At 46.7% G+C, this 23,158-nt stretch overlaps 2 protein-coding genes across 2 annotated transcripts in view; one reads left to right on the top strand and one right to left on the bottom strand.

Moving 5' to 3' along the window:
• Positions 1–17,810: 17,810 nt before the first annotated feature.
• Positions 17,811–18,728, bottom strand: LOC138795343 (olfactory receptor 5V1-like). Its single transcript, XM_069974330.1, has one exon. The coding sequence runs from the start codon at positions 18,726–18,728 to the stop codon at positions 17,811–17,813; it is 918 nt and encodes a 305-aa protein (XP_069830431.1).
• A 119-nt stretch (positions 18,729–18,847) lies between these two features.
• The window catches only part of LOC138795342 (olfactory receptor 13C9-like), a 29,712-nt gene continuing 25,401 nt past the window's right edge, over positions 18,848–23,158 (top strand). Inside the window, exon 1 of the mRNA XM_069974329.1 lies at positions 18,848–19,009. Coding sequence (XP_069830430.1) covers positions 18,848–19,009 — 162 coding nt within the window. The remainder of the gene's footprint in view (positions 19,010–23,158) is intronic.

Raw genomic sequence — 23,158 nt, 5'->3', positions numbered from 1 at the left:
ATAACGGAGGCAAAGCGTGCTTAAAATACTACTGATTTAGACACGGAATGAGGAAAAAGTGCAAAATGCCACTAATAAACAATAAGTTAATCTCTCAAAGTAACATAATATATCACTGAAAGTGCACACCACATGCCACAGAGCTGTGCAGCTCCCTTACCCACAAAGACTCCCCAACGCACGTTTTGCTACCCCCTTCATCAGGGCGTACCGAAACATGCCTTGGGGTGCCTTTGTGGAGGAATCAGGCAATGACGAAAGAAACCGGGTATGAGGGGTCTTCAAACAGCGGTCAGGGCATTCCGGTCCCAACGCAAGATCTCCCTGGTCTTCCAGTCTATGTTGGAGTATGGAGCTGTAGCCAAGGTAGACCCAACAAGATGGACGAAGAAGAGCGTAAGAGGTCATTGCTGGCACAATAGGGGATATTTTAATGAACATAATTAGCATAAGCTTTTAATTCCCTCCTACGGAAGTATAAGTAGGCCCCATCTCCCCAGTATCATCAGTCTAATGAAAAGAACACAAAAAAGGGAGGCAGCCTTGTGATGCCAATGGGTCTCAGGGAAAACAAATTAACTTAATAATTTTTGCTTCCCTATCGTCCCATTGGCATCACAACAGATGGGGAACTAGCAAGATATCCCCAGGGTGGGTTACTCCAGAGCAGCGGCACTGAGCACCGATCTGGCGAAGGCTGTTCTGGCCTCAAATTTTGCATTCAACCTATAATGCTTGACGAATGTTGATAAAGCCGACCAGGAAGCGGCCTGACAGATGCTTTCCAAGGGTACGGATGATCTTTCAGCCCAGCTGGAGGCAACAGCTCTTGTAGAATGCACTCTTGTAAACTCCGGAGGAGTTTTGTCTGCCGACAAATAGCATAATCCAATTGCATCGCAAATCCAGCAAGATATGGAAGGCTTTGAGGCTTTCTTCCCCCTGTTTTTACCAGCGAACAAGACCAGCAAATTTTCATCCTTACGGAAATCTGCAACTCTAGACAAATAAATTCTAATTGCTCTAGAGACATCCAATAGAGATAGATCCACCTCATCTTGAGAATGACTTGTGGGAGAGAAAACTGGAAGGACCACTGGTTCATTCAAGTTTACAAATGAAGGCACCTTAGGTAGGAATCCTGGCAGGAATCTGAGGGTTACCTTGTCTTCTGCGAAAGTAATGTAAGGAGGGGCTGAACCAAGGGCTTGAAGCTCCCCTACTCGTTTGGCTGAAGTTACGACCAACAGCAAAGTAACCTTGAAAGAGAGAAATTTCAAGTCTTTCTCCTCTAACGGTTCAAATGGCGAAAGACACAGGCGCCTCAACACAAATGAGAGGTCCCACGAATCCACTTGCCTGGTTATTCTGGGCCTCAATCTTGTAATTGCTTTCACAAATCTCTTTACTTTCGGAAACTGAAATAGTCTAGAATTTAAGTGAGCTGATAAAGCTGCAATTTGGACCTTGATGGAGCTCGGCGTCAAACCCCTGTCAAATCCTTGCTGAAAAAACTCGAACAGCTGTGGGGTAGAAGGCTTCAGAGTATCAATCTGCCTTGCAGAACCCCATGATTGGAAAATGTTCCATATACGATCATAGGATTTGTTTGTAGCAGTACTTCGAGCATCCACGATTGACGGTCTGTCTGCTGTTTACAGGGAACAAAAATTCCTCAGTTTGGCATTCTCTGCTGATGCCATAAGATCTATCTGAGGAAGTCCCCATCTCCGGGTTAATTGAATAAATACTGTTCTCGACAGAGACCATTCTCCCGGAACCGTCAATCCTCGACTCAGCCGATCTGCCAGAGTGTTGTGGATGCCCCTGATGTGCATGGCAGTTAATTTGGACACTCTGGGTTCTGCCCATCTGAAGATACATTCCACTTCTCTGAGAAGTAGAGATGATCTGGTACCTCCCTGCTTGTTGATGTAAGCTACACAGGCAGTGTTGTCCGTCCTGACTCTTACCGCTTTCTGGGATAGTATTGGAGAAAAATGTAGAAGAGCTAGATAGATAGCTCTGAGCTCCCGAACGTTCGAAGGGAGCGTCGATTCCTGCACGTTCCATACTCCCGAGACCGTCTTCTCCTCCAAATGAGCACCCCAACCTGTGCCTGAGGCGTCGGTTGTGATCGTGATCCAGTGAGGCTCGATTATAGAGACTCCATGTCTGACCTGTCTCCACCATGTTAGAGACTGCCTTGTTTCCGTGGACAGTACATGAAGCGCATCCAGATCCTCCAAACTGCGATTCCACGTCTTTAGAACCTCTTGCTGCAGGTATCTCATATGCCATAGAGCCCATGGCACCGCATCTGCAGCCGAGGAGAGAAGGCCCAGAAATCTCATGAGTGTCCGAAGAGACACCTGGCGAGGTGGAATAAGAAATTGGGCCCCTCTCTGTATGCGAATCACCCTTGGCGTTGACAAGAATATCTTCATCTGGATGGAGTCTATGACGAATCCCAGAAATGTTTTCGTTGTGGACGGAACGAGATCTGATTTCTCCTGGTTGATTAGCCATCCCAATTGATGAAGAATGTCCAGGACATAATTCAATTGAGACATCAGAAGAGTCTGAGTCTGGGCCATAATCAACCAGTCGTCTAGGTAGGGAACAATCTTTATTCCCTGCAACCTGAAGAGTACTATGACGGCTGAGATTATCTTTGTAAATACAAAGGGGGCTGAAGTTATTCCAAAGGGAAGGACCTTGAATTGAAGGTGCCTTACCACCCCCTGTAACTGAATAGCTATGCGTAGATACTTTCTGTGAGCTGGTAGGATAGGGACATGAAGATACGCATCTTGAAGATCTATGGTTATCATAAAGTCCCCCTCCAGAAGGAGGGTCTTTACAGACTTTATGTTCTCCATACGAAATTTTTTCTTTGTCATAAACTGGTTTAGATATCTTAGATCTAATATAAGCCTCCACTTTCCAGATGGCTTCGGAACTAGAAAAATTGGAGAATAGACCCCTAGACCGATCTCCGATCGAGGTACTTCTTCCAGAGCTTCTATGGTCATTAGATGCAGGATTTCTTCTTCCAGTACAGGATGTTTCACCTGACCTAGGTACCGAGATACCAGAAACCTGGGGGGAGGAAGAGGAGATAAAGGAAGCACGTAACCCGAGCGGATAATGCTTACAATCCAGACGTCTTTTATTAACTTTTCCCAATTTTGGAGAAAATGAGACAGGCGAAAGTCAGGCTTTTTGGCTGAATCCTTGTTCTGCTTTCCTCCTCCCCTCTTGTTGTAATATCTTCCCTTGCCTCTGACCTGGTATCTGCTTTTTCCTCTCTGAGGGGATCTTCCCCTACGAAAGGAACTCCAGGGTCTATACGTTCCACTACTGGAGGTCAATGGAAGGGATTTTCCCTTTTTATCTGACATTTCTTCCATTAACTTGTCAAGTTCAGAACCGAAGAGCCTACCAGGTTGGAATTCTAAATTACATAGTTGAAACTTGGAATTGGAGTCGCCCACCCAAGGTTTCAACCAAAGGGCTCCGGCGACCCGCTGTGGATAAAGCCATAGTCTTTGAGGCAAGTCTAGTCCCTTGTGATGTAGCATCACAGAGAAAATCAATTGCCATATTCACCTTTTTAAACAAACGTAGGACCTTGTCCCTGTTCACACCGGATTCCAGGTCCTCCTGGACCTTGGCCAGCCATCTCCTAAAGCTTCTGGACACCTCGAAGGAGGAGATAGCAACTGCCCCTTGGGCTGCTGCAGCAGTGTATGACCTTTTAAAAGCCACCTCCACCCTTCTGTCCATAGGATCTTTAAGATTAGATCCATCTTTGGCAGGTAAAACTGTGTTTTTGGACAGTTTAGCTATGGCTGTATCAACCTTAGGAGGTTCATACCAATCCTTAGTTTGGTCCTCCTTGAGGACGTATAAGGTTTTTAATTTTTTGCTTAGAACCGGAGCTTTTTCCGGCTTCTTCCACTCAGCTTTTAGCATAGACATAGATGTTTCTCCTACAGAGAAAGCCCTAGGCTTTTTTGTAGGAGAAGCACCCTCTGAATCTTCAGGGTGAATTTCTGCCTGGACGGCCCTACGCAATTTGTAGATGCTGTCCATGGGGAAATAACTTCTAAATGAATCCTTCTCGTATTCAGATGGAGAAGATGATTCCGAAGAGGAGGAGGACTTGACCTCATCAATAACTGTAAATGCTGACCCCTAGGGCAGAAAGGAATACTTAGCTCAAGAGAGCAATTATAACCCAGCCCAATATTACTCACAATACTTACAGGCTGGGAAAGAGAAGGAGAAATACTACGCTTGGATTTCTTTCTCTGACAAGAATGGTGAGAATCTCGATTAGCGAAGGCTTTCTCAACATAATCCTTCTCCCAGACTACTACGTCCTGTACATCAGGCTCCTCAGTATTAGGTTTTGGGCGACATGAAGCACAACGAACTGAAACATATAAAATCTATATAAGCATATTATATAGAAAAAGGAACCTTATCTTGCTAGTAGGTTCAGGCGTACGGTATTCGTAAGCATTGGGTAAAGGTGTTTCGCATTCAGCGCAAGAGAAATGCTTGCCTTTAGTTGTTCTTTTTCCAGACGGACTGGTCTCCATAGCTGACATCTATATAAATATATGTATAAGTCTCACTTATAACCATACAAGCACAAATGTAGGCATAATCACATGAAAGCACAGGCCTAGCCTGTAATCATAAAGTGTAATACAGAAAAAATCCACTAGATGGCAGCAGAGTACAGTAAAATGACACACTTACAATGCAGTTAAAGAGCAGGGCAAACTGTACACACTAGCAGGCGAAGAACTGTGAGCTCCAGAGCAGCGGCAAACAGCAGACAATCCTTAAACTCCAAAGGAGATCCACATACCTGTAACGGACGCCAGAAATACCCGAGCGCGGTCCGCCCACAGCGCGTATGACGCAATGACGTTCGGGCGTGATGACGCGGATCCCGGAAGTCGTCCGGCCGGGTGACACGCAAGGCCTAAGCCCTGCGTGTCACATAAACAGATACTCCGGCGCCGGTAACCACACGGCGCCGCCTATAGTAATGCACAGACAGGAGCGAGATGCTCCTATCCACCACTTACCAGAAGAATAAGAAGAAAGAAATAGATAAGGTAGGAGGGGGCAAGGTCCCCTAGGGCTTACAGAGTATGAAGTAAAAAAAGACTGATGATACTGGGGAGGCGGGGCCTACTTATACTTCCGTAGGAGGGGATTAAAAGCTTATGCTAATTATGTTCATTAAAATATTCCTTCGTCCCAAGGGCTCGCAGGGGCGAGTTAACCCATCTGTTGTGATGCCAATGGGACTCAGGGAAAACAAATTAACTTAATAATTTTTGCCTCTATTGTGCCAGCAATGACCTCTTACGCCTGACGACAAGTTCTTTCCTCAAACATCAGACAAACTTTATGGATGTTGGCGAGGACACAGGAGCAGCCGGACTGTGGAAATCTGGCGCCAGACGGAACGTGGGGCAAGGACAGTTCAAGTCAAGTTTTTGTCGGACCTCCTCCTCTCTCTTAGAGAACAAGACGTCAATCCGGGTGGCCAGATGGATTGGGTCATTTAGAGGGATCGGGTGAGCATGTCCTTCACACGACTGGAATGGTAGCGTTTTTCCAGTCGATTTCAGCTGCCAGAGTACGGATCTGTACGCCAACTGAAGAATTCCCCTGTCGCAGATTGCAAAAGATGTACGTGCTACTCAAACACACTCCGGAAGTCAGTCAAGAAAGCCTGAAGATTCGCAGTGAGCAGGTCGTCCCGATCTCACAGAAGTGTAGCCCAGGCCGAGGCTGATGACAAACGCCACTTCGGAACTCTCTGTGGTGAACTGGGTGGCCATAAGCTCAACGTGCATGGTGCACTAAGAGACAAACCCCCTACACATCTTAGGGTCACCACCATACTTGGATGGCAATTCCAAACATACATTTGGTCCAAAGGGGGAGACATCACTGTCGAAGACAGTGATGGAGATGCTGATGGGGTCTGTTGAGCCGAAGCAAGCAACTTCAAGATGGTGGACAACTGTTGTAGCTGCTGAAACTGCTGTACAATCTGCCTGGTCTGTTGAGCAACCACTCTGGCGGTCTCCTGGGTTTCGGTGTAGTACGGGCCCCAAAGTCTTATTGCACCTGAGTAAGGTAACTCCCTCAGGTTCACACAGTTAAGGATGAAGTACTCACTGTAGTTAGTGTTTTCCCCACTAGGTGCCGCTCTGTATTTAAAGCTCTATGTGAAGCATGGCTGAAGTAGATTAATGGGTTAACTGTTTTTGTGTCACGTGTGTTGTCTTTTCCACTCACAGGTGCAGGTGCTTTCCATACAGTCTTTACCCTATTCACAGTCTTTTCTCTTTTCACACACACACATAGCCTCACCGTTCACAGTAGGGTTTGGTTAGACCCCTGTAGGAAGGAGCTAGTTCCTGGTGGGAGGAGTCAGTCTTCAGTCTGTATTCAGTGTGTGAAGAAGCAGCTAAGTACATAGGGGGAAATTTATCAAGGACTTTGCGTCTATTTTTAGGTGAATAATTGGATTTTTCACCCATTTTTGGTCTAAGTTTTATTTATGAACCAGTATTGGATGGGCGAATATTTTTTACATGCAACTTTTTTTTAATCTGGCTGTTTTGAGTGTTTACCCAAATGTTCGGATAATCCAGGATTAGCAGCCAATTTATCATTTATGACTTTTTAAAAAGGCACAGAAACAGGTGCAGGCTTACGTCTGGTCAATACCAGATGAATATGCTTGCGCAATTTTTTTGCGACTTTTTACTTAGATACATTCACTAAGGAAGTACATTTTAATAAATCAGTCACAAAATATTCCACCAAAATACTGTATACACCAATTCAACACATTAGATTCGTTAGTAAATGTCCCCCTAAGTCTCTGCTGAAGTTAGGCCAGGTTCTGGCTTAGGCCAGGTCCTATGTCAAGGACACAAGCAAGGGGGAGAGTAGCCACACAAATATGTCCATGCCGGGAACCTCTCTAAAATGTGCAGGGCAGTTACCTAGGATTTACAGGAATTTACCACAGTGGAAGAAATTTACTTCGAGTCTTGGTATTCCACTGTGCATCGCAAGACGATTGAGAAGTCTTGGATGTCTGTTTAGCCCAAATAACTGGACCTGGGGCTCGTACTACCCTGACAGGATGAGTAGCTCACTACTGTAGGGCAGAAGGCGGTCAGACACAGTCTATACGTGAGTTTGAGGGTTCTTTATATTCTCTTCAGTTCAAAATGTTCCAGGCATGGTACATGTCTAATTGGACAAGGCCCTTAAGACACCCACTCTCTCTCCTCCACTCTCTCCTCTGCAAAACCTTCTCTCACAAGCACCTGATCTCTACCTGAACCGCAAGCACCTGAGTAACCTCAAGTCCTGTGTATTGCACTAAACTGTATTTTTGCCACGTAACCTTGTATTTAGGGATGAGCGAACTTTTGAAAAGTTTGGTTCGATTCGATCCGACGAACTTTCGTGAATTTCGGATCGGTCCGAACCGAACCGAAAACTAACCTTGCTCTAACGGCTGAATAATTGCAGCTATAATAGTGGGAGTGTGATAGGGTATAGTTTCGTTTAGTTGCAGTTGATATTACAATGAAATAAGTGGGAAAAAAAATGTCCAAAAATAATGAGAAAAAAATAATAATAATAATAATAATAATAATAGGAATAAAATTAGTAAAATATAGTGAATCAAAGTGCCAAATTAGTGAAAAAAAAAATATTGGAAAAAAAAGTTTACAAGGAGGATGCGGCAGCACTTGATTGCACCCAGGCCAGTATTGTTGAGAAGAGACAAGTCGAGAACCAGGAGGAGGCAGCAGTAGATTGCTCGCCTCTCAGTCCAGTATTGTTGAGAAGAGACAAGTTGAGCAGCAGGAGGAGGCAGCAGTTGATTGATTCCAGGCCAGTATTATGGAGGAGAGGCTACTTGAGGAAGATGAGGCAGCAGTTGATTGAGTCCAGGCCAGTATTATTGAGGAGAGGCTACTTGAGGAGGATGAGGCAGCAGTTGACCGATTCCAGGCCAGTATTATGGAGGAGAGGCTACTTGAGGAAGATGAGGCAGCAGTTGATTGAGTCCAGGCCAATATTATCGAGGAGAGGCTACTTGAGGAGGATGAGGCAGCAGTTGATCGATTCCAGGCCAGTATTATTGAGGAGAGGCTACTTGAGGAGGATGAGGCAGCAGTTGACCGATTCCAGGCCAGTATTATGGAGGAGAGGCTACTTGAGGAAGATGAGGCAGCAGTTGATTGATTCCAGACCAGTATTATGGCGGAGAGGCTAATTAAGGAGGAGGAGGCAGCAGTTGATTGATTCCAGGCCAGTATTATCGAGGAGAGGCTAATTGAGGAGGAGGAGGCAGCAGTTGATCGATTCCAGGCCAGTATTATGGAGGAGAGGCTACTTGAGGAAGATGAGGCAGCAGTTGATTGATTCCAGGCCAGTCTTATGGAGGAGAGGCTAATTGAGGAGGCTGAGGCAGCAGTTGATCGATTCCAGGCCAGTATTATTGAGGAGAGGCTACTTGAGGAGGATGAGGACGCAGTTGATCGATTCCAGGCCAGTCTTATGGAGGAGAGGCTAATTGAGGAGGCTGAGGCAGCAGTTGATCGATTCCAGGCCAGTATTATTGAGGAGAGGCTACTTGAGGAGGATGAGGACGCAGTTGATCGATTCCAGGCCAGTATTATGGAGGAGAGGCTACTTGAGGAAGATGAGGCAGCAGTTGATTGAGTCCAGGCCAGTATTATTGAGGAGAGGCTACTTGAGGAGGATGAGGCAGCAGTTGATCGATTCCAGGCCAGTATTATGAAGGAGAGGCTACTTGAGGAAGATGAGGCAGCAGTTGATTGATTCCAGGCCAGTATTATCGAGGAGAGGCTATATGAGGAGGAGGCAGCAGTTGATTGATTCCAGGCCAGTATTATCGATGAGAGGCTACTTGAGGAGGATGAGGCAGCAGTTGATCGATTACAGGCCAGTATAATTAAAGAGACTACTTGAGGAAGATGAGGCAGCAGTTGATTGATTCCAGGCCAGTATTATCGAGGAGAGGCTATATGAGGAGGAGGCAGCAGTTGATTGATTCCAGGCCAGTATTATCGATGAGAGGCTACTTGAGGAGGATGAGGCAGCAGTTGATCGATTACAGGCCAGTATAATTAAAGAGACTACTAGAAGAGCAGGAGGAGGCAGCAGTTGATTGATTCCAGGCCAGTTTTATCGAGGAGAGGCTACTTGAGGAGGATGAGGCAGCAGTTGATCGATTACAGGCCAGTATCATTAAAGAGACTACTTGAAGTGCAGGAGGAGGCAGCAGTTGATTGATTCCAGGCCAGTATTATCGAGGAGAGGCTACTTGAGAAGGAGGAGGCAGCAGTTGATTGATTCCAGTCCAGTATAATCGAGGAGAGGCTACTTGAGGAGGATGATGCAGCAGTTGATCGATTACAGGCCAGTATAATTAAAAAGAGACTACTAGAAGAGCAGGAGGAGGCAGCAGTTGATTGATTCCAGGCCAGTATAATCGAGGAGAGGCTACTTGAGGAGGATGAGGCAGCAGTTGATCGATTACAGGCCAGTATTATTGAGGAGAGGCTACTTGAGGAGGATGAGGCAGCAGTTTATCGATTACAGGCCAGTATTATTGAGGAGAGGCTACTTGAGGAGGATGAGGAACCAGTTGTTCGATTACAGGCCAGTATTATTGAGGAGAGGCTACTTGAGGAGGATGAGGCAGCAGTTTATCGATTACAGGCCAGTATTATTGAGGAGAGGCTACTTGAGGAGGATGAGGCAGCAGTTGATCGATTACAGGCCAGTATACTTAAAAAGAGACTACTAGAAGAGCAGGAAGAGGTAGCAGTTGATTGATTCCAGGCCAGTATAATCGAGGAGAGGCTACTTGAGGAGGATGAGGCAGCAGTTGATCGATTACAGACCAGTATTATTGAGGAGAGGCTACTTGAGGAGGATGAGGCAGCAGTTTATCGATTACAGGCCAGTATTATTGAGGAGAGGCTACTTGAGGAGGATGAGGCAGCAGTTGATCGATTACAGACCAGTATTATTGAGGAGAGGCTACTTGAGGAGGATGAGGCAGCAGTTTATCGATTACAGGCCAGTATTATTGAGGAGAGGCTACTTGAGGAGGATGAGGCAGCAGTTGATTGATTACAGGCCAGTATAATCGAGGAGAGGCTACTTGAGGAGGATGAGGCAGCAGTTGATTACAGGCCAGTATAATTAAAAACAGACTACTTGAGCAGCAGGAGGAGGCAGCGGTTGATTGATTCCAGGACAGTATTATCGAGGAGAGGCTACTTGAGGAGGAGGGAGCAGCAGTTTATCTATGCCAGGCCAGGATTATGGAGGAGAGGCTAATTGAGGACGAGGAGGCAGCAGTTGATCTATTCCAGCCAAGTATAATTAAAAAAAAAGACTACTTGAGCAGCTGGAGGAGGCAGCAGTTGATCAATTCCCCTCTCAGGACCAAGGCTTGGAGGTAAGTGACTCTGCCTGGTAGGTTGCTGCTTCGGTAGCACCTCACTTTCCTCCCCTGATGACACTGAGGATAATGGTGCTTGGGGGCGCCACGTCCGATCGGCGACATCATCATCACCACCACTGCTACTTTCCTCCAGTGGCTGGGACAGGATCTCAGGTGTGGCACTGAATGCCCCTCCCTGGCTTACCGCCACCACCTCCTCTGCAGTCTCTGCACGTTCCACCTGCTGCCTTTGGTGGACTACCTCATCCTCCTCCTAAAAAGTGGTAGAGAATCCAAAGGCAGATCAAGATTTGCCAACAGTTCCCTGGCAGAAGGTGCCCCAGAGGTGAGTGGCATAGTAAAAACGGGACGGAGCAGAGGACTGTCGCTGACCCTCCAATGTAAGGGTGGTGTCGGATGATCCAGCCGACCTCGTTTGGGAGCTTTGGGCGGTGGAAGTGGAGGATTGGGTAAGCCAATCTAGAACCGCTGGCTGTGTGGTTCTTACAGAACCACTGGGTGTCTGGGGTAGCTGCACCCTGTTGCCACGCCTGTTTACCCGGCTGCCGCCGGGCCTGGTGCTGCCACTTCTCCTACCCTCACCGCCTGCCGTTGCAGTCCTTGCCTGGGAAGTGCTGGCAGTAGGACGCTTGGACATAGTTCTTTGGTTGGTGTACATTTTGAAAAAGAAATAATCTATTGGGCAGAAGGCACAAATTTTCAGTGACTATTGCTTTGTGGGTTGGAGGCACCCAGCAAAGCAGAAATTTACAGGTTATCCCCCAAAAACTTTTTTTTTTTTTTTTACTTTTTTGGTTGCGGGTGGCTAGAGGGTTTTTTTTGTGGGGCGCTGAGTTCGCCTCAAATAGAACAGCTGATCACAAACAAACAAACTTTTTTTTATTTTTTTTGGAGGTTTTTTTTTTTTTACTTTTTTTGTTGCGGGTGGCTAGAGCTGATAACAAACAAACCAATTTTTTTTTTTTTCTTAAGGTTTTTTTAAAGCTTTTTTGGTTGCGGGCAGCTAGCCGGGGTTAACGGCAACCAGCAGAGCACAAACGGACAGCTTTTGTGAGGCGCTGACTTAGCGTCACCTACAACAGCTGATCACAAACAAACGTCTAGCGTCTCCTCTCTGTCACGGAACAGTAGCTGGTTCAATGCTACGTGTCCTGAGTGACTCTTCTCACTTTTCTCTCCCTATTTCTTTTTTTTATCTCCCTATCTCTCCCTAGATATCACGATTTTTGAGTTAGATGCCTATCTCTCCCTCTCTCTACCTAACTCTTGATTTCTCAGCCTCTTTCACTATGTATGAGCTTATCAAGCTTTCCCTGGATCTTGCGATTTTTTTTTTTATCTTCCTCTCTCCGGCTTCTCTCACAAACAATATATACTCCTTCTCTATCTCTCCCTGTACTTATCCAGTTGTTTGGATATGTAATCTATGTGTTTTCCCTCTCTGCCTAACGTACACCTTCTTTCTCTCTGCAGTCTAGACACACAATGAGAAAGAGCATGGACGCTCAGGCACTTCCTGTTCCTGGAGTGACGTCACACACCTTGATATTCACATAATAACAGGATACAAAGGATTATAGGAGTAATAATCCCTTGTAGCCTGTTCTATTCTCTGATTAAAGTACAGTTTTGCGACACCGTTGCGATTTTAACGAACTTCGTCACGAGATTTTTGAAAGTTCGGTACCAAACCGAACTTTTTGCAAAGTTCGTAACGAATCTGGTTCGTAACGGTTCGGTTCGCTCATCCCTACTTGTATTGCACTATGCTTCTTCAAGTAAACTGTTCTATTTTTCACGTTTTGGCCTATTTTTGCGCACCCACACCTATACACATCTACACTTGGGTTAAACCTTTCTCTGCGGGCGGGGCCCTAAACTGTCTGGGGTGGGTCCTATACCACTTCAGGCTAACATGAGAAGTGCCCAAGTGACCTTGGATTCACTCAGCTACCACACCATTGTACCAGCCGCCCCCGCAGAACCCAAACAGACCTTGGGTTGCACCCCCGTGTACTGCACTGGCATCTTGCTGGGATCCATTGTTGGAGCCTACTGTAATGACTGGAGTTGGGGATCGGCTGTACCACTGCTAGAGATGGCAGAAGCAGCACCAGGCCGCACCAAGGAGCTGCTGATCTTCTCCAGTGATCACCAACAGGCAGCACTGTATGTACTTGCTGTGGCAGGCGATCACCAGGTTGCTACTCCTGGCTTGCTAGCAGCAGTGGGCGAGGTGCAGCTGAAGGTGACTGGTAGGCTGGCAGGAACACAGCAGAACTCACGGGTGGAACCAGGAGAGCAGTCACAGACAGGAAGCACAGATAGCTGGAACCAGGAGAGCAGTCACAGACAGGAAGCACAGATAGCTGGAACCAGGAGAGCAGTCACAGACAGGAAGCACAGATAGCTGGAACCAGGAGAGCAGTCACAGACAGGAAGCACAGATAGCTGGAACCAGGAGAGCAGTCACAGACAGGAAGCACAGATAGCTGGAACCAGGAGAGCAGTCACAGACAGGAAGCACAGATAGCTGGTACCAGGAGAGCAGTCACAGACAGGAAGCACAGATAGCTGGCTACTATCTGGGGCATATATGGGGGGATTGGCTACTATCTGGGACACTATATGGGGGCATTGGCTACTATGTGGGCACTATATGGGGGATTGGCTACTATGTGGGGCACTATATGGGGATTGGCTACTATGTGGGGCTGGAACCAGGAGAGCAGTCACAGACAGGAAGCACAGATAGCTGGAACCAGGAGAGCAGTCACAGACAGGAAGCACAGATAGCTGGAACCAGGAGAGCAGTCACAGACAGGAAGCACAGATAGCTGGAACCAGGAGAGCAGTCACAGACAGGAAGCACAGATAGCTGGAACCAGGAGATCAGTCACAGACAGGAAGCACAGATAGCTGGAACCAGGAACTGCAGGAATCACAGAGAGATGGGACCACACACTATGGAAGCATGCAGAGGCTTCAACAGAGAGGCCAGGGAGGTGAAGGAATTTACAGGGGAGATCCTTGGGTGCAGCACCAATTAGGGATGTACTGTCCCTTTAAATTTCCAATAGCTGTAAGAGACTGGAGCATGGCAGAGCAAGGCACTCATCAGGGACAAATTGACAGCGGCACTGGGTCCCTGGACTTGGGCTCTGGCACCTGCTGTAACATGAAAGCAATGCGGCCCGGAGCACGGGTCACCGCTGTGGCCGTGACAGTAACCATTAACATTATATATATATATATATATATATATATATATATATATATATATATATACACCACTACACACGTTTACACTGGAATGTGATTACTCTTATATATATGTATGTATGTATGTATGTATATGTGTGTATGTATATACTGTATATACTGTACACACCATAGATAGTATACACCATGTATAGACTGTACACCACATATAGACACCATGTATACACCAGAAACAATATCATCTGCTGCAGAACATCTTTATCAGCAGGTCTGTCAATCATCAGATTGTTGGAATGAGAGAAAGTATTTCCTTTTAGTGGTGGATTCTCTTATAAGAGCCCAGTATTAATAGAAGCTGCTGCAGAACATCTTTGGGAGCATAAACTTGTCAATCACTTGAGACACTGCTAACACACACACACAGAGCTTTCAGCTCTTAGTCCTCCCTCTCTTCCTCTCTTTACTTGGGCTGACCTCCACACAGTAACATTGAGGACCTGTGGGTCATGTGATCACATCCTTCATCACTCTGCTTCTCTGTGTGCATGACACCGGCAGATCCTGCTCTTTTGTTAAGCTGAATTGCACATGCTGTAACCCCCCCCCCCCATTGTTTTTTTTTTTTTGGGGGGGTGCTATCAGTGGCATACCATAAAGGCAGACGAAACACGCCTCTCCGGGCCCCCTTACTGCACAGGCCCCATAGCAATTGAGTGGTCTGCCTTCATGGTAGCTAAGCCACTGGTTCCTGGGTACAGTTCAGACTCCAATGTATGACTTGGCCTGCTAACTACCTGCCTGACCCTTTGGTACCATGTACAGATACCCTTTGGCCTGTTGCATCAATTTCTATAAATCTTGAAGCGGGATAAAGGGTGAAAATAAGAGATGAGCGAACCGGCTGAGGTTTGGGTATATCTGTGGAGAGGGTGGATACAACCTTGAGGACTGCCTGGAAAACTGGGATACAGCCATAGCCATAAGCTGTATCCCAGTTTTATAGGCGGTCCCCCCGCTGTATCCACCCTCTCCACGGAGCGGGCAGACAGCGGGAATCAGAAGCCCGTAGTTCAGGTTCATACGGACCCGAACCTCGGCCGGTTCGCTCATCTCTAGTGATGAGTGAACTTCTGAAACGTTCGGTTCCACCTGTTCATGAAAGTTTGTGTTGGCAGTTTGGTTAACAAGTTGGCTTTGAAAAAGTGGCCCAGTAGTCATGTTTCCCAGTGTTTTTGTCAGGATCAGCGGATTTGAGCCCACTGTGTCACATGCCTGTCTATCCCTAAGGGTGTTGTCTACTGCATCCTCTGGTGGAGATAATGCTTCCTGGAAGATAAGCCAGGTCACTACCTCTTGGGAGGAGACGGGACACAAGACAGCTGGCCAAGACGACCAGATGACAATGGGTGCTAGCCATCCGAGATGCCAAACACATAGTAGAGGCAAATACGTAGAAACAGGACACACCATATGCAGGTGACAAATGCTGGAGACTAAGGGTGCGTTTACACAGACAGATTTATCTGACAGATCTTAAAAGCCAAAGACAGGAATGGACTATAAACACAGAACAGGTCATAAAGGAAAACTGAAATCTCTCCTCTTTTCAAATCCATTCCTGGCTTTGGCTTCAAAAATCTGTCAGATAAATCTTTCTGTGTAAACACACCATAAGGGTCCTTTTACACAGAAAGATTATCTGACAGATTATTTGCCAAAGATTTGAAGCCAAAGCCAGGAACCGACTATAAACAGGAAAGCAAAGCCTGAGATTTCTCCTCTTTTCAAATCCATTCCTGGCTTTGGCTTCAAATCTTTGGCAGATAATCTGTCAGATAATCTTTCTGTGTAAATAGACCCAATGACACAGATGCAGAACACATGGTAAGGTTCCCACAATGCAGGTCACTTGGTTCAGGAACGGGTAGCTGGTACAAACCCGGGTCGGGTCAGGTTGACAAGATGAGAACACATGGAAATAGGGAACCAACCGGGAACGTAATACCAGATGAGAGGAACAGGAGCACAGAACCACAGGTACACGGGGACACTAGAAGAGGAACAAGAACCAGGAGGGCAGCTAGAGGAACCCCAGGCAAGGGATGTACAGGTGCAGAATCACAGACAGGCTTTTGCAATGCCAGGTGTGCTTTCCACTGGACCAAAGCATCTCAGCCCTCAGATAGGGAGAGTTCTTTTTTACTGTTCCTTAAATAGTTTCTGACCATAGAAGGGGATGGGGAATAAATAAGGCACTGTGCCTTTAAATCTGGAAAGGGCGACCACTCTGGCAATCTCCTGGACTCCTGACACCTTGCCGGGATCCATGATTGGAGCCTACTAGGGATGGTCCGAACCTGCCGAGGTTCTGGTTCGTACGAACCCGAACTCTCGGCATTGATTCCCGCTGTCTGTCCGCTCCGTGGAGGGGGTGGATACAGTGGGAGGACCGCCTAGAAAACTGGGAAACAGCCATAGCCATAGGCTGTATCCCATTTTTCCAGGCATTCCTCCCGCTGTATCCACCCGCGGCACAGAGCGGCCGGACAGCGGGAATCTGAAGCCGAGCGTTTGGGTTCATACGAACCAGAACCTCGGCAGGTTTGGACCATCCTTAGAGCCTACTTTAACGACTGAAGTCGGGGATCTGCTGTACCGCTGCTAGCGATGGCATAAGCTGCACCAGGGAGCGGAGTCTAAGGGGCAGCTGGTCTTCACCAGAGCCTGCCACAAGGCGGTATGGACTTGCTGCGGCAGGCGACCCCCAGGTTGCTACCCCTGGCTTGGCTTGCTAGCGGCAACAGGCTAGGTACAGCTGGAGATTAGTAGGCAGGCAGGAACACAGCAGAACTCATGGGTGGAACCAGGATAGCAATCACTGGCTGGAAGCACATATAGCTGGAACCAGGATGGGCAGGAGTCACTGGCATAAATGACAGAGAACTGAGACCCCACACTATGGAAGTATCCAGCAGCCACATCTGGTGCAGCACCGATACTATACACAGTAACCAGGCATGGTGGCGGCATGCAGGAGAAGTGCCGGCCGCCATGTCCGAAGTACCTGGGTCACAAGGATAAAGAGGACGTTGGTGGTGAATAGCACCATTGCCTGCCACAGAAAGAAATAGGCAGCAGGACGACAGCAAGGACGTTTAGCCATCGTTACAGTTTTACAATCCACAAAGCCCTGCCACACACTTTAAGGCAGTCTAAGGGCTCGTTCCCACTGAGCAAAAGCAGCTGAATTTCTGCGCTGAATCAGCGCTGAAATTTCAGCCGTTAAAATAGGTGCAGAGCTAATTTCCATTGTGTTGAATGGAAATTCTGCTCTGCAGTTCACACAGTGGAATTTCCGCACTGAACTAATCCGCTTTCCGCCAGAAGAATGAACATGTTCATTCTTCCACTAGCGGAAGCCTATACAAATCAATGGGGCTCTGATTTTCTGTTTCAGCGCGGATTCAGCGCGGAATACAAGCGTAATACAAGCGGAAATTACTCGCTGAATCAGCGCGGAAATGGGGAAAAGGGGGGGGAGGAGGATTCTAGTATATGTTCTGGTATAGTCTAGTTTACTCACCAAATACTCGCTGAATTTCAGCGCTGAATGCATGCGGATTCAGCGCGGATTCCTCGAGTATTCCGCGCTGAATTTGTCAAGAGCTGATTACGAGCTGAACACTTTCCTAGCGGAATACGCAGGGATTCTGCTTGCATTCTGCTTATATTCTGCTCGGAATTCAGCGTCAGTTGATTTCAGGCGGAAATATTTCCTTGCGTAATCCGCTCCTTTTGCTCTGTGTGAACGTAGCCTTAGAGTGTTTTTAAGTACTTTGTTGCTCTTTTTAAACAAAAGTTAATATGACATTCAAGAAAGATGTAAGCCATATGGGAAGGTACATGGTAATCAGATGGCCGGCTGGTGAGGGCATCAAAATTATTATTTAATTTTAATTATTTAGGATAGCCTTGCAAGTTAATACATTTGTTGTACAGAAAAGTCATTCTACCATCTTTAAAAAAAATAAAATTTTTTCCTAAATGCGTCTTTGATGTCACTGTTCCTTAAACTGTATATCAGGGGGTTTAGGGTGGGAGTGGCTGTTCCATATAAGAGGGCAATGTACTTGTGTTTGGATGAGAAGGTATCTGATGGGGCCATGTACACGGTAATGGTCGCCCCATAGTACATGAATATAACCGTCAGATGGGAGGCGCAGGTAGAGAAGGCGCGAGACCTCCCAGCCACAGAACGGATGGTTAATACTGAATAGATGATACAAATATAAGACACCACAATAAAGACGAGAGGAAGTAAAAGGGTGAATAAACCTAAAACAAAGATGGTGGTCTCATAAAAGGAGATGTCTCCACACGCCAGGCTCAGGATGGCTATTATCTCACAAACAAAATGGTCGACTTTATTCTCTCCACAGAACACGAGAGGTTTTAAGATCATGGGAATAGTCGATATCAAAAAATTTCCCACCCACAAAATGACGATGATCTTGGTGCAGACCCTCCGATTCATAATGGTGGTGTAATATAAGGGGAAGCATATAGCGATATAGCGGTCATAGGCCATCACCGCCAGTAACGTACACTCAGTCTCTCCCAGGAAAATCCCAGTGTTGATCTGTGCCAGACACCCAGTCACCGAAATCCTCCTCCTCCTCGAGAATATATCCACCATCATTTTTGGAAGAGAATTTGATGAGTAGCCGATATCTATAAAGGATAAGTTACAGAGAAAGAAATACATTGGCGTGTGCATCCGAGGGCTGACGAGAACAATGAAGAACAAAAAAACGTTCCCCAAGATGGCCGAGGCGTAAAAGACCAAGAACAAAATGAAAAGTAAAATCCTGATCTGTAAACTTTGAGAAAAACCAATGAGAATGAATTCAGTCACGTGGGTTTGGTTTCCGACCATCTTGGTGCCAGTGTCGTTTTTTACCCCTGTGATGGTGCTAAGTCTCCTAAAGAAACATAGGATAAAGGGGGACAGTTACAGAGAGTGGACTACTCTAATGAAAGGCCCGCCACCTTCCCATGGACCGATTTATTCAGAGACATACTCGGAAGCAGGTGGAGATCTTTGCCTGCGTTACACTTGGTAATAATAATAAACTGCAGGAGGAGGCTGCCCCCCGCACCACCCCCACCCACCCATCAGGAGAGCAGGGGTCACCGCTGATGTACGCCAGGGACAAGGTGAGACTCTCTGCCCTCTCTATGATGTACTCCAGTGGCACAACCTTAGTAGATCTCCCCCATAATGTAACAGCCTGAGGGGCTATGGCCAGAATGATAGAATTCTCTCTGTGAACACTATTCATGTCTTCTCGATCTGCTCCTCACCAGTCTTCCCAACGTTTAGTTGTATTTATTGCAGTAGAATTGCGGATCTTCCTAGACTGGTTTACCAAGAGCTCAGAGCTGACAGTGCCATAGGAGATAGGAGCAAACCATCCTGGACCCCAGACTGATACATTGTACATATAGTCCTGTCTATAGACAATGCTCTGTGAGCTCTACAGGACCCCAGACTGATACATTGTACATAGCTAGTCCTGTCTATAGGCAATGCTCTGTGAGCTCTACAGCCTGGACCCCAGACTGATACATTGTACATAGCTAGTCCTGTCTATAGACAACGCTCTGTGAGCTTTACAGCCTGGACCCCAGACTGATACATTGTACATATAGTCCTGTTTATAGACAATGCTCTGTGAGCTCTACAGCCTGGACCCCAGACTGATACATTGTACATAGCTAGTCCTGTCTATAGACAATGCTCTGTGAGCTCTACAGGGCCCCAGACAGATACATTGTATATAGCTAGTCCTGTCTATAGACAATGCTCTGTGAGCTCTACAGCCTGGACCCCAGATTGATACATTGTATATAGCTAGTCCTGTCTATAGACAATGCTCTGTGAGCTCTACAGGACCCCAGACAGATACATTGTATATAGCTAGTCCTGTCTATAGACAATGCTCTGTGAGCTCTACAGCCTGGACCCCAGACTGATACATTGTACATAGCTAGTCCTGTCTATAGACAATGCTCTGTGAGCTCTACAGGACCCCAGACTGATACATTGTACATAGCTAGTCCTGTCTATAGACAATGCTCTGTGAGCTCTACAGCCTGGACCCCACATACATTGTACATAGCTAGTCCTGTCTATAGACAATGCTCTGTGAGCTCTACAGCCTGGACCCCAGACAAATACATTGTACATAGCTAGTACTGTCTATAGGCAATGCTCTGTGAGCTCTACAGCCTGGACCCCAGATACATTGTACATAGCTAGTACTGTCTATAGGCAATGCTCTGTGAGCTCTACAGCCTGGACCCCAGATACATTGTACATAGCTAGCCCTGTCTATAGACAATGCTCTGTGAGCTCTACAGCCTGGACCCCAGACTGATACATTGTACATAGCTAGTCCTGTCTATAGACAATGCTCTGTGAGTTCTACAGCCTGGACCCCAGACTGATACCTTGTACATAGCTAGTCCTGTCTATAGACAATGCTCTGTGAGCTCTACAGCCTGGACCCCAGACTGATACATTGTACATAGCTAGTCCTGTCTATAGACAATGCTCTGTGAGCTCTACAACCTGGGCCCCAGACTGATACATTGTACATAGCTAGTCCTGTCTATAGACAATGCTCTGTGAGCTCTACAGGACCCCAGACTGATACATTGTACATAGCTAGTCCTGTCTATAGACAATGCTCTGTGAGCTCCACAGCCTGGACTCCAGATACATTGTACATATCTAGTCCTGTCTATAGACAATGCTCTGTGAGCTCTACAGCCTGGACTCCAGACTGATACATTGTACATAGCTAGTCCTGTCTATAGACAATGCTCTGTGAGCTCTACAGCCTGGACCCCAGACTGATACATTGTACATAGCTAGACCTGTCTATAGACAATGCTCTGTGAGCTCTACAGCCTGGACCCCACATACATTGTACACAGCTAGTCCTGCCTATAGACAATGCTCTGTGAGCTCTACAGGACCCCAGACTGATACATTGTACATAGCTAGTCCTGTCTATAGACAATGCTCTGTGAGCTCTACAGGACCCCAGACTGATACATTGTACATAGCTAGTCCTGTCTATAGACAATGCTCTGTGAGCTCTACAGCCTGGACCCCAGACTGATACATTGTACATAGCTAGTCCTGTCTATAGACAATGCTCTGTGAGCTCTACAGCCTGGACTCCAGACTGATACATTGTACATAGCTAGTCCTGTCTATAGACAATGCTCTGTGAGCTCCACAGCCTGGACTCCAGATACATTGTACATATCTAGTCCTGTCTATAGACAATGCTCTGTGAGCTCTACAGCCTGGACTCCAGACTGATACATTGTACATAGCTAGTCCTGTCTATAGACAATGCTCTGTGAGCTCTACAGCCTGGACCCCAGACTGATACATTGTACATAGCTAGACCTGTCTATAGACAATGCTCTGTGAGCTCTACAGCCTGGACCCCACATACATTGTACACAGCTAGTCCTGTCTATAGACAATGCTCTGTGAGCTCTACAGGACCCCAGACTGATACATTGTACATAGCTAGTCCTGTCTATAGACAATGCTCTGTGAGCTCTACAGCCTGGACCCGATACATTGTACATAGCTAGTCCTGTCTATAGACAATGCTCTGTGAGCTCTACAGCCTGGACCCCAGACTGATACATTGTACATATAGTCCTGTCTATAGACAATGCTCTGTGAGCTCTACAGCCTGGACTCCAGACTGATACATTGTACATAGCTAGTCCTGTCTATAGACAATGCTCTGTGAGCTCTACAGGACCCCAGACTGATACATTGTACATAGCTAGACCTGTCTATAGACAATGCTCTGTGAGCTCTACAGCCTGGACCCCACATACATTGTACACAGCTAGTCCTGTCTATAGACAATGCTCTGTGAGCTCTACAGCCTGGACTCCAGATACATTGTACATAGCTAGTCCTGTCTATAGACAATGCTCTGTGAGCTCTACAGCCTGGACCCCAGATACATTGTACATAGCTAGTCCTGTCTATAGACAATGCTCTGTGAGCTCTACAGCCTGGACCCCAGATACAGTGTACATAGCTAGTCCTGTCTATAGACAATGCTCTGTGAGCTCTACAGCCTGGACCCCAGATACATTGTACATAGCTAGTCCTGTCTATAGACAATGCTCTGTGAGCTCTACAGCCTGGACCCCAGATACATTGTACATAGCTAGTCCTGTCTATAGACAATGCTCTGTGAGCTCTACAGCCTGGACCCCAGACTGATACCTTGTACATAGCTAGTCCTGTCTATAGACAATGCTCTGTGAGCTCTACAGCCTGGACCCCAGACTGATACATTGTACATAGCTAGTCCTGTCTATAGACAATGCTCTGTGAGCTCTACAACCTGGACCCCAGACTGATACATTGTACATAGCTAGTCCTGTCTATAGACAATGCTCTGTGAGCTCTACAGCCTGGACCCCAGACTGATACATTGTACATAGCTAGTCCTGTCTATAGACAATGCTCTGTGAGCTCTACAGGACCCCAGACTGATACATTGTACATAGCTAGTCCTGTCTATAGACAATGCTCTGTGAGCTCCACAGCCTGGACTCCAGATACATTGTACATATCTAGTCCTGTCTATAGACAATGCTCTGTGAGCTCTACAGCCTGGACTCCAGACTGATACATTGTACATAGCTAGTCCTGTCTATAGACAATGCTCTGTGAGCTCTACAGCCTGGACCCCAGACTGATACATTGTACATAGCTAGTCCTGTCTATAGACAATGCTTTGTGAGCTCTACAGCCTGGACCCCACATACATTGTACACAGCTAGTCCTGTCTATAGACAATGCTCTGTGAGCTCTACAGGACCCCAGACTGATACATTGTACATACGGTAGCTAGTCCTGTCTATAGACAATGCTCTGTGAGCTCTACAGGACCCCAGACTGATACATTGTACATAGCTAGACCTGTCTATAGACAATGCTCTGTGAGCTCTACAGCCTGGACCCCACATACATTGTACACAGCTAGTCCTGTCTATAGACAATGCTCTGTGAGCTCTACAGCCTGGACCCCAGATACATTGTACATAGCTAGTCCTGTCTATAGACAATGCTCTGTGAGCTCTACAGCCTGGACTCCAGATACATTGTACATAGCTAGTCCTGTCTATAGGCAATGCTCTGTGAGCTCTACAGCCTGGACCCCAGATACATTGTACATAGCTAGTCCTGTCTATAGACAATGCTCTGTGAGCTCTACAGCCTGGACCCCACATACATTGTACATAGCTAGT

This window comes from Dendropsophus ebraccatus, chromosome 6 (genome assembly GCF_027789765.1).
Source record: "Dendropsophus ebraccatus isolate aDenEbr1 chromosome 6, aDenEbr1.pat, whole genome shotgun sequence".
NCBI lineage: Eukaryota > Metazoa > Chordata > Amphibia > Anura > Hylidae > Dendropsophus > Dendropsophus ebraccatus.
Note: the sequence above shows the minus strand (reverse complement) of the source record. Positions and strands in the feature narration are given on the sequence as shown.

Excerpts from the sequence above, each read along its gene's own strand:
- LOC138795343 (XM_069974330.1), bottom strand. The coding sequence starts at position 18,728 with ATGGTCGGAAACCAAACCCACGTGACTGAATTCATTCTCATTGGTTTT.